The 12,206-nt window shown below is 31.4% G+C and overlaps 2 protein-coding genes across 2 annotated transcripts; one reads left to right on the top strand and one right to left on the bottom strand.

Moving 5' to 3' along the window:
- The first annotated feature begins 381 nt into the window (after positions 1 to 381).
- LOC116777213 (gephyrin) lies at positions 382 to 7,223 on the top strand. Its single transcript, XM_032670622.2, has 9 exons — positions 382 to 1,598; positions 2,024 to 2,178; positions 3,461 to 3,602; positions 3,969 to 4,048; positions 4,301 to 4,407; positions 4,846 to 5,005; positions 5,094 to 5,205; positions 5,418 to 5,623; positions 6,286 to 7,223. Exons 1-9 carry the CDS (start codon positions 845 to 847, stop codon positions 6,424 to 6,426), a joined length of 1,857 nt encoding a protein of 618 aa, XP_032526513.2. The 5' UTR covers positions 382 to 844; the 3' UTR covers positions 6,427 to 7,223.
- Positions 6,963 to 10,444, bottom strand: LOC116777214 (transmembrane emp24 domain-containing protein 2). The gene is made up of 4 exons (XM_032670623.2): positions 10,169 to 10,444; positions 9,724 to 9,905; positions 7,502 to 7,651; positions 6,963 to 7,287 (listed from the first exon to the last, which is right to left on the bottom strand). The coding sequence occupies exons 1-4, from the start codon at positions 10,308 to 10,310 to the stop codon at positions 7,138 to 7,140; spliced, it is 624 nt and encodes a 207-aa protein (XP_032526514.1). The 5' UTR covers positions 10,311 to 10,444; the 3' UTR covers positions 6,963 to 7,137.
- Between the last annotated feature and the right edge of the window lie 1,762 nt (positions 10,445 to 12,206).

Below are 12,206 nucleotides of genomic sequence, written 5' to 3' on the forward strand. Positions count from 1 at the left end.
TGTCATGGACACATTCAACAAATAAATATTATAATAAATATACAATTCATTTCCTGTTAAGAATTATTTACAGATTACAATTATAAAGGTTGTCATTGGAATATAAAATTATATTTTTCGTTTCTCAACAAAAAAGTACGAAATATCAACAAAAAAGTATGAAAAATATTTCATAATCACATTACTTGAGAATGTCTAAAAGTATATACGCCAATAAAAAAAATCTATGAGCAATTGTAGATTTTTGATTTCATTATTAAAAAACTAGAATCAAAAATTTGTACATTATTTCCATGAAAACAAAGATTATTTTGCTATCGGATTGTTTTAAAACAGTGTATAATCGTCAAGCGTTCCCAACTTCCCAGACTTCAAAGTCAGGCAGTCGCTTGCTGTTAGCTGTCACGGTATATTGTCTATTGTAGTGTAGTGAATACATGAAATCGTCCGACCCCGAATCATAAAACTCGCGGATCGATTGAATTATAACACATACAATTTATTTATATCTTAGTTACTTCTATAATTATTAGATCGTGATTATACACTACTGTGTAGCGACTGATTAGGCAAGCAGTGCCAAAGTATTTAATAGTTCTATTTTTGTTAATAATTTTACCTTCTGATTTGTGTTATAATCAGTATTTGCTCTATATAAAACCTTATATAAGCTTGTCTGTAATAAATTTGATAACCCTGAAAAATACTGACCTATAATTTTTATCAGTGCGTCAATATAAAAATAATTCCTTAATTGCATGTTACAATAATATTTCCAGTGAGTAATAATATACATATTGAAAAAAAATTGTGTTTAGTTATTCTGTAAGTGAAAAATATAAAAATGGTGAAAGCAGTCGCGATAATCACAGTAAGTGATAGTTGTTTTAAGGATAATTCAAAAGATACATCAGGACCTGCTTTGCTAAAATTTATAGAACAACATTTCCCTGAAGCAAACATTCATACGATAATTGTCCCAGATGAAAAAGAGATTATTGAGCGGGAATTAAAATATTTTTGCGATTCTCATATCGACCTTGTTCTTACAACTGGAGGTACAGGATTAAGTCCTCGTGATGTAACACCTGAAGCCACGAAGGCAGTACTTCACAAGGAAGTACCAGCTATTGCTGTTGCAATGACAATTGCAAGTCTTAAGAAGACACCGATGGCTATGCTCTCTAGAGCTGTAGCGGGAATAAGGGATAGAACACTTATCATTAACTTTCCCGGCAGTAAGAAAGCAGTCACTGAATGTATAGAAGTTGTTAAACCTATTCTTGGTCATGGTATATCCCTTATAACAAATAATTTGGCTAATGTGAGAATTGTTCATGATAAATTACAATCGGACCATACTTGTTCCCATATGAGGAACACTAATGTAGATATATCAAAGGTTGCTCTAAGACCTCGCCAATCACCCTTTCCTATGTTGGAAATGGTTGAGGCTTTTAACATTGTTGATGCTGTGATGATGCAATGGGTAGAGCGTACGGAAACTGTATCTATAGAAGATAGTGCTGGCTGTGTTGTGGCTCAAGACATAATAGCTAGGGAACCTATGCCACCTTTTCCAGCATCAGTTAAGGATGGTTAGTTATTGATACAAGAATCAATAAAAAATTGTATTATTTGAATATTATCATTATTCATCAAAAGAATTTTGATCAATTATTATGAAAATATTATTATGTTGCAAAAATAATGTTTTGGTTTTTATTTAACATGGAGTAAGAAAATTGTAATGATAGTGCTAACATTTAGGAAAATACAATTAGATTGGCATAATAAATCAATAGTAATATTTACAAAATAGCAATGTATTCTTAATGGTCAATCCTAATAGATTGTTATGGATGTCCCTCTCACAGATTAGACAAAAGCAGAATTACTTTGGGAATTCTTAAACAATTATATTTTGTGATATTTTTTTTGGAGAAAACATACAAGATAAAATTGTTTCAAATATTAATAGTATATATGATAATTGACTGATAAATATGTATATAAATATCAGGTTATGCATGCCTCAGTCTGGACGGAGTTGGTAAACGTAGAGTGCAGGCAGTGGTTGCAGCGGGAGATACTCCTCTCAGTCCACTAACACGTGGGCAGTGTGCTCGTGTCAACACAGGGGCTCCCCTACCACTTGGCGCTGATTGTGTTGTACAGGTATATTGTAACATATTTGTATTACACAATTTGATGATTTAAAACGTGATATACTTTTCAATCCTCATTCTAACATTTCTCAACAAAGTAAATATTTAATAAGAATAATAGAACCGACAAATATTTTTTATAGTTATATATAATTCTTAAAAGGTTTTAACATCCCTCAAAACTGTTTTAATGTTTTTAAATAACTTGTCCTTGACTGCCTATGATCCAAATTTCATGACAATGAGTTGTTTGTAAAATATGTTGAGAATTAGAGTGTAAAGGAATAATAATAACACAGACATACTTTTTAAGTGGTTGTTGTATTTCTCGTGATTCATACTCAAACCAATGCGTCATTACCTATAAGTGCAGGTTGTGCGTTTCACACGCAGCATTGCTTACGGGCGCCGGCCGAGCGTCACTCAAGCAGTCAATACATTGAAATTGTAATAAAATGTTCCTCAGATGACTGAGCTACTGTGAAAGTTGGCTTTTTACATTATCCATTTTTTATAATAATACTTAAGGAAACAAGTGGATTTCTTTTCTATTATTGTCTTTGTCAAAAAAAAAAAAAATGAATAAGACATGATTTGACTCGGGATACCTTAGTAGATTAAAAAAATAATAAGAGCCACTTGCAAATATTGCGGGCCTTATTCTAAATAAATGGCCTTTTGGTTTTGTACAAATAGTTACAGGAATCTTCAGAAGCTTTGATGATGAGGTCCTTATTCATGTCTCTTTTCTAGTCAATTTTACCGTTAGTCTTAAATTCTAGAACAATATCCAAACTATTGAGTTGGGATCATGACTGGAAAAGGAAAGTTGATGTTTTTATTTCTTACTAAATTGGGGGTTCTGCATATTATTTATGTAGTACCCCCTAGTCAGACTCACATTGGATCAATTTCTTTTATTTTACAAAACCTAGGATGGGTGATGACTTCCTTACTTAGGTTTTCCTTAGTGCTACAACATGGGCTTTTCTAAAGTCCTGTCCAGGTTTCTCCTACGTCACCAAAGCCGACATTTCGATTTATATGTAGTAAATATGAATAATGTGTATTAATTTGAGCGTTTAGTGAAATGACGCAAATCCGAATCCACACTCTGGTCCATGTTTTTTCTTTACAGCGTTAGGATTACTTACAGGGTCAGTTCGTGGCCTAGATTCGACTCTGATAGGATATATATCATAAATATTTCTGCAGTGCAGGAAGAGATAAAATATAAAAAGTAAATGAAATATGAATATATATTTGCATTACATTCCATTGGTGCTACTCAGGTGGAAGATACAAAACTTATTCAGGCATCAGCGGATAACCAGACGGAGTTAGAGGTGGAGATTCTGGTGGCGCCGAAACCACACCAGGATGTGAGACCTATAGGATTTGATATACCCTTGGGCTCTCTGCTCGTTGAAAAAGGTTAATTGGATATAGCATGCAAATTTATGTAATAATTATTTTCAATATCATGAATATCTTTTAGTGTCCCATACGAACCGTCCTATCGACTTACACTCAATTTTTGTATATTCTATAATACAAGTTCATTTGTAGATCTTATTACGTCATCAATTAATACCTATTGACGTTAAAAACAAAAGTATCATTACTCTATTGCTACTAATGCATACGTATATTATTTGCTTGTCATGCAAAACATGTAATTTAAATTATTAATTAGTATTCACGAATATCTAGGCAACAACGGAATGTGTTGTGTAATAATATTTTTTCTTATCACTTGAATAAATACGGCTTTCTGGTAATTGTTTTGTTTTATCGCAGGTGACGTCATCGACGCCGCTAAAATTGGTATTTTGGCTGGGGCCGGATATCAGGAGATCACAGTAGTCGAACATCCTAAGGTGAAATGAATTTGTTACGAGTAATATTAATGAATAAAGATATCGCATAAATATATAAAATACTGAATAGATTTACACAAAAAATGTTTTGACGTTTGATGGTACATTATTTCAAATAAAAAAAGAACCATTCTATATGAAAATGTATTTTTTTTTTGAGCAAACATCTCGAGTAAAAATTTCGACGACGAGGAGGTAAAAAACCTTTTAATTACTATCTTTTAAAAATCCAGTAATTTTGATACATTCCAGGTAGGAATTATGTCTACCGGAAACGAGTTACAGGAGCCGTCGGATTCTTTCCTTCGTCCCTCACATATAAGGGATTCGAACAGAATTATGATTAAATCATTGCTCAAGTAAGACCATCCATACACATAAAATCATATTTATAGTGTAATATAATTCCTTATAAACGTTTTGATTGTTATTTGTTATATGTTTTTAAACATAGAATTGCTTGAAATGTATGAAAAAAACCTGAACGCAGAATTGCTGTACGTTATTAATATCATGTAATAAATATATATTTTTAATTTTTATTCTGTCACGTAATCCTTTATGTATTGTTTATATTATATTTAACTAAGATGCATAACCAGGTGGCTGTGTTCGTCCAACATGGTGGCAACATTAGTTGCTTATAGTTTTTTGGGCTCGAAATGACTTGTATCCAGAGCTGTAAAAACATTTACAAAAAAAAAAAATAGTTTTTTGGGCGCTAAATATTGTCACTTAAAAAATTGGGTGGTAGTCAAATGTTTGCAAATAATATGAGATTAATTTGTATCGTTCAGGGAGCACGGATTTGAAAGCATCGACTGCGGGATCGCCCGCGACCATCCTGGCGAACTTTCGCATGCGCTCGAGAACGCGCTCGCCGTCTGCGACGTTCTCGTCTGTACGGGGGGAGTGTCGATGGGTGAGAGGGACCTGCTCAAACCCGTGCTCATTAAAGTAAGTGGAATAATAAAATGCTTCGATTCATCTATCGTAAGAGTGCTTCACATTTATTTATACACGTACTATTGATACATTATTGTAGGACTTCAACGCGACCGTGCATTTCGGACGCGTCCGCATGAAGCCTGGTAAACCGAGCACGTTCGCGACATGCAAGTATGAAGGGAGGACCAAATTCATATTCGCACTGCCCGGTGAGTATCCATAGTAACTAAGGTTAACAATAAAAATATTCGCGTCATTCAAGTATAAGTGGTGATGTATAACTCTTTATTTCCATAAAAATGTTCGCAAAGTATAGGCGTAGCAAAGTGTCCATTAACGATGGTACATTCTATGACTCAAGTTGGAAGAAAATTGATTATATCATTTGTATATCAATATGTATGAGACTAAACCTTCGCAGGTAACCCTGTATCAGCGTACGTGTGCTGTCTCCTGTTGGTGGTGCGAGCTCTGCGTCAGTGTACGCGGTACAGCGGCGAGTGGGCGCGGCTTGGAGTGAAACTCGCGCGTGACATCACACTGGATCCTCGCCCGGAGTACGCTCGAGCTCAGCTCAGCTTTCCGGACATACAGGATCTACCCGTCGCTACACTACTCGGAAATCAGGTTGGATGATTTAATTTACATATACTTAGAAGGTAGAAATAGATCAAGACTTCCTTGCTTCTGAAGTGAAGTCATCTGATTAGGAACAAAGCTGAAAAATTCTATAGAACTTCAAGCTAAATGTATAAATTTGTTACTTTGTTCCTTATATAAATTTTCTTACATATTGAAATTAACTCTACTTATTATTTCAAATTACGATTTAATGAAGCTTATATAAATATAAGATAAATTACGAATATATACATAGAACTCTTAAAAATATTAATTCTGATTCCATTACTAAAGTTTTCACATATCGTACGACATGTGGCGTTACTAACGAGGGCATTTCAATACACACATTTTAAGTTTGGCACGATAATTTCACAGTTGACATATTTCGTAAATAGTAGGTAATAAACTCACAATAGTGACATGGTTTATTTGTATTCATACTACTCCAAAATCCTACTTAAATTACCTATAACTCGACAACATGTGTGCAGCTACTTTCAGAAGCTATCTGTAAAAGTCGGATTAATCAATCATGATTATAGATTTTAAGATTTTGTTTCTAACAATGAAGGAATTGTTTTGGTTTGAATCTTAACGTCACTGCAGTTAAATAAGAAAAAAGTTGTAGGTGGCTAATAATAAGAATTGCTTTTTTTGTCTTATAGTGCAGCAGCCGTCTGCTGAGTGCCTGCGGAGCCAACGTTCTATTGGAATTGCCGGGAGCCACCCCTGAATGCCCCATGTTAGCAGCTGGTTCCGTAGTGCCAGCTCTGCTCACGGGACGGATTGATCTCCCTAGACTTTAAGTCGTCATATAATCTTGTCTTTTATACTTCATAATCATATATCATATATGTTTGACATATTTATTCATGGATCTGAATAGTTTTAGATTTGCATAAAATAATCACTAATTCAATGTTTTTTAAACTTCATATTACTGTTAGTATTAAAATGAAATTAATCAATTATATATCCGATTGATTTCATTCAACTAGATTTTAGGAAAATATTACACATTCCAAAAAAAGAAAAAAAAAACAAGGCAATCGGTATATCATATTCCTAATACTATATTATTAATGAGTTAAAAACATTCATGGGGTAAATTTTAATGACAACGACTTATCTGGCTTATTAACGTCACGAGGAATCCAAAATTTTTGCTTAATAGATATTATGTCTTACTTCCGAAAAAATATATAAAACATATTTATAAACTTTATTTTAATCTACAAAATTTACACAGCAAAATTATTATTTTTGATGAAAATATGTTACATTGCGTAGAAAGACAAATTTTATATCCAATGTGTAATTCATGTTTATAAATAAACAGATCTTATAGCAATCCACTAAAGGCTTTTATTGTAAAATTTCTGTTATCAGTGATGGTGACACAAAAGATTCTTTATAAATTATATTTAGCATCCACATCAAAATACACGACACTGACTGAAGAGTTTGTTACCTCAGTTCACAATATAAAATATTAAAAACCAATGACGACATTGTCATTAGACGACCCTTTGAACTTCAAAGAACCTCTTGAGGTAGTAGACTTGTCCGAGGGTCATCACAAGTAATACTGAAGCCTCGAAAATAGACCACATGACCACACGGGAGTTTGTGCTCTCATTGATTTCTCTGTGGATGCGATCACGAACCTAAAAAGGTTTACATATAAATAAAATAGCATTGCAAAAACCTTAAAAATAACTGTTTCAGCTAAAAGAATGCACTAATAATATGTTATTTTAATGAAAACTTTTTCATCAATTTAAAAAATTTAAATATCCATTATCAGAAGAAATAATTATGTCATAAGAATAATAATTACAAAAGCTTTAATTCAATGATGTTGAGAAAAAATCTAGTAACCTGCATATATTCTTGTTCATGTTTGACAGTCTTCAAGGTAGTGCTCAACTCTTTAATCATGTCCTCCAACTTATTGTGGTTAGCTTCCTCCTCTTTTTCTCCAGTGTTTTTATTTGGGGCATCGCCTACCTCCAGGTTAAACATCACAACCTGCAACATAAGACTTATTACATAATTTATTTTTCTTTTTAATTAATACCTTATATTAACAGTTGCTTGAATAATGTGCTATAAATTTATAATATTCATAAAGCACAAATTTTAATATATTTTCCGTAAGATGTGACATCTGTGTAAACGATTCTAGCTTTTTTTAGGTTACGGGTGTTGAAACACTATAAATATATTTTGTTAATGGCACAAATAATTCCAATGCCACAAAAATATAGAGTATGAGAAAAGAAAATGCTATATTGAATTTTAAATAAAGTGTTAGGATTGGTTATGACATAGTAAATGTTAAGTTGTAATATTGTGGAAGAAAACAGAAATTTAGTAAAGAAAAAGTATTCAGTTATTAATACAGATCTATAAATGCTTATATAATTGAAAATAATTTCAGCCTGTGCGTATATGTTTTTTTAAAAATATATATTAATAAATTTTTGAAAATCCCAAATAATAAAGACAGATGAATTTGAAATCTATAGTTTTATGAAAAATCTCTGAAGCAAATACTTGCTAACAAATGAAATAAAAATAAAAATTCCCACTACTTTAAAGATTGGTTTCCTCAAAACATCTTTGACAGTTAGATGGGATTGATAAATAGAAAACTGTGATAATATTTTTTGTTATACCTTTTTTTTTTTGATCCGGTATAGACCTATACAAAGTTTTATGAACCATTTTAGAAGAAATATAGTAAGGTTCATGAGAATTTAAAGAATAGTTATTTCCATAGAGAGCAGTAAATTTTGTTTTATAAAATATTGAGTGGACTAGAAAAAGAACGGTGAAGAAGAATAAATAATGTATAAAGTAGGAATAGCAACGGAATGTACACATTCCATGAAGCAAGATTTTTTTAAGAAATTTGAATTGTTTAATGTTATTTCTTTCTAATAAAAATTAACTACATTTTTACTTTTAGTTTGACATTGATATCACTGTTTTTACTCTACTACGTGAAAGGAATCATTATCAAAAACATTTTGTTCAGAATTAATCTGAGGGTCAATATCTTTAAGTTGTGTTTTGTCTTCTCATACAACACCTAACAGAACCTTTAGTTTAGACAATAAAAGGTGATGGCTGCCTGTCATTTCTATTAAGCATAGATAATGTTATGAAATCTATTTCAAACATATGAGATTCTGTTATTAATAAGATAGCAGATTTAGAAATGACCAACAAAATATATGATCTTTTCTAAGGGCTATTTCCCTTACATATAATCCTATAATCCCTTTCACATTTGTAAATCAAAATTTAAAGTTATCATTTAACATATTCAGTTTGTAAAATAGTGCAATTGCTAAAGCCAAAATTTTAATCTATCTATCATCAAAATCTGCCACATGGTAAAATAAGAATAATTGTAAGATTTACTGATTGTCAAGTTAGACGCACAATCTATAAAAATATTTTTCAATCAAACAGCTATTTGCAGTAAAACAATATTGTTAGTAAGAGGTATTTTTTTACACAATGGTTTTGTAAATGAATGGTTAACACGATTTTGCCCACAACTTCATAATTGAGTGACGTGGCGGATAAACTCGTGATTGCCGTATGTGGATCATCAACCAGTTGTTGGATGCGCACAGCTAATATATTAGATTTACATTAGGCTTGCAACAAATACTATATTCATTATTATATACAATACCAAATATTCACCGAGCCACCTTATTCAGTATGCAAATATTAGGCAAAAGCATTCAGCATGATTTTAGCACCAAAACTTGTACGGACATGATTGTTGTTTGAAGAATAATTAATTTAGAGTACTTTTTTTTAATCTGGGATGGTTCATGAAAAAAAAAAGTAAACTGCTTCCTCAAAATGCACAAAAATAATAGATGATTTCATGTACCAATGATTATGATAAATGACTATAAAATAAGTATTCGGTATTTGGCCGAATATAATAAGCTAATTACCGAAGTATCTGAATACGCCTAATACCAAAAGTAACCGAATATCATTGCAAGCCTAATTTAAAGGATTTTATGATCATTCCTTTCTAAGAATAAAGATTTAATTTAAATGTGGTGAACCTTTGGAGTCATAGTAGACATTTGGTTGCTGAAACAGTAAGTATATCTGCCTGAAGTGGTTGCTGAGAATGTGTACATGCCGGAAGTCTCCCTGTCCCCACGGTATATCACCTCTCCATTCGGTCCTGTGATCTTTACGTCTATATCTAGGAAACCACCTTCAGCGATTTCGAATGTTAATCCTAAAAATGAGATTTTTTACTTTAAACCCCCTGTCAATGTAGCATGGTACAGAAGGATACTAGAAAGTACAAATACAATAATCGATAGACCGTATACTATCATTGTTCCCTTTACTTAAAAACACGAAAACTACATTAAGAATCGACATATTGAATGGGTTTTGAAGTATGTATTATCATAAAACGTATGAAGGTTTAATTTGAAATCAATTAAATATATCTATTTACTATTCCTTGACATGATAGTAAGCAGTAAAACTTACCGATTTTAGTATCGGCCTCAACATTTTCGAAAAAGCATTCTTCGGCGTGTGCATCCACCGTAATCGTGTAGCAGTTTGTTAGGGATAATAATGTGGAAAGATATAATGAAACGATCCATAGTAATTTACCAGAATAAAACATTTTGTTTAAGGATGTATACTTAACAATTTCTAAAAGTAACGTTTAATATATTGTGTTATTTATATAACAGCGGCTTATTTTCGTTTCTATTGGATTTATTCTGAACCTTGGCTAGGCCACGTAATGACACATGAACAAATCTGACAGTTTGACACTTTACAACATTTTTAGACGCGTTCATTTTGCCACTGATGACTTGAGGATATTATTATGAATTATTTCATAACAAGTATAACATATTTAACCTATGAATTTAGAGTTTTAATTTTTGTTACAAATTAATTTCACTTTTTAACTGTTCCATTGTTGGTCATAGGTAATTTGTTTCCCCTCTTATATAAGTTAGGTTTCTATATAGAATTCTCTATGTAGTTCAGATATCCGATACCACCATAAAGAAAACCTTTTTTTAAAGTCGTCATAAAAATTGTTAACACAACTTGTTCAATGGCAGTAATGGCTATCATGCACTAATTATCTGGTCCTATTACTCTTACAAAAACAAATTCGCAAAAATTATTACTCAAATCTTTTTTATTATGCTATGGCTTCATTTGCACTGGAAAAGATTAATTCACTCAGATCTTTCGAATTGGATAATTAACTTCGCTGTCCGAATAAGTTATGGTAAGAAGGTTTCACATTTTTTTTTTCTTTGACCAGAAAACATGGTCACTTCTCACTAATTTTGTTCTTGTCTTTTGAAATAACTGATATTTTTTTTAGATAAATGTGATATGTAAAATTGTCATATGCGATGGTGAATTGTTTATTCGATATTCAAGGCTTTATTAATGCATGAAAGCATTCAGTGCATTGTGTATGTCATTACAAAGGAAGGTATACAAGGCCCATTTATACTAATTCTTGTCTTTATTACCACCTATCTTCAAAACTGTTTTAAAAACCTTGTTGTTCTCTTAAAAAAATTGAAAAAGGTATTATACGTTTAGGTAAATTTACGGACAATTTAATATAATTACATAATGGTCTTGTTAATAAAAATTTGTTAAATATGATCGTGTTTTTTACTATATTGTTACTTTAAAATTATACTCTAGAATATTTGTGGATTTCAAACTTTGAAAAGTATTCTTGCCTTCAAGTCAAAAATGAGAAGATATTGAAATGACAAGAATATAAATAAGATATTTTGCGGAGGGAAAACAGTTTTAAAGTCTAATATACGTTAACTAGCCACTTTAAAAATTAAGTTAAACTCAACTTCAAAACTTAAATAACCTATAAGACGTTTTAATATTTTTTCCTACATTATTGTTAATATTATTAGGCGTTAAGAAATCCTATATGAGCTTCTATTTTTTTAAACCAACGAATCGTGTTTGTTTTTATAGTCGTCACTAGGTGTTCTAATAAATGAAAGTTTAAATCTACCTAAAATCATTTACAGACCTAGGACGAGTAAATACTTAAGTTTTAAAATTAAACTGCGTCTTAATCAATTGGCCCGTTAGAAAGCTAGAGTGCTATAATCCGTTACACATAAATAGAGAAAAAAGACGTACTCTATACTTTAAAACTCTTCTTACTTCGGCGTTAGTAAATAAGATTATTTTTAAAGTAAATAGATCGCGATATTGTGTTTAATAATTTTCAAGTTTTTGTTTTCTATTTAAATTTAAATTCGAAAATATTTCTTTCTATTACAGTTAGGTTAGTTACATGTTTATGTGACCACAGACTTCCGTCCACAGCACTAATCCTCTAGTAGCATTCATAACGACTTCTTTTAAGACTTGTTTTCTATCGTTAATATGATACACCTATCACTTTAGATACTTTATAAAAAAACCGGCTTTTATGTAACCTTGAACTTGGGTAGTGGTCATTGATATTTTTTTAAAGTTTAGGTATAATTTGACATATAGGCTTTAT

This window comes from Danaus plexippus, chromosome Z (genome assembly GCF_018135715.1).
Source record: "Danaus plexippus chromosome Z, MEX_DaPlex, whole genome shotgun sequence".
Taxonomy (NCBI): Eukaryota; Metazoa; Arthropoda; class Insecta; order Lepidoptera; family Nymphalidae; genus Danaus; species Danaus plexippus.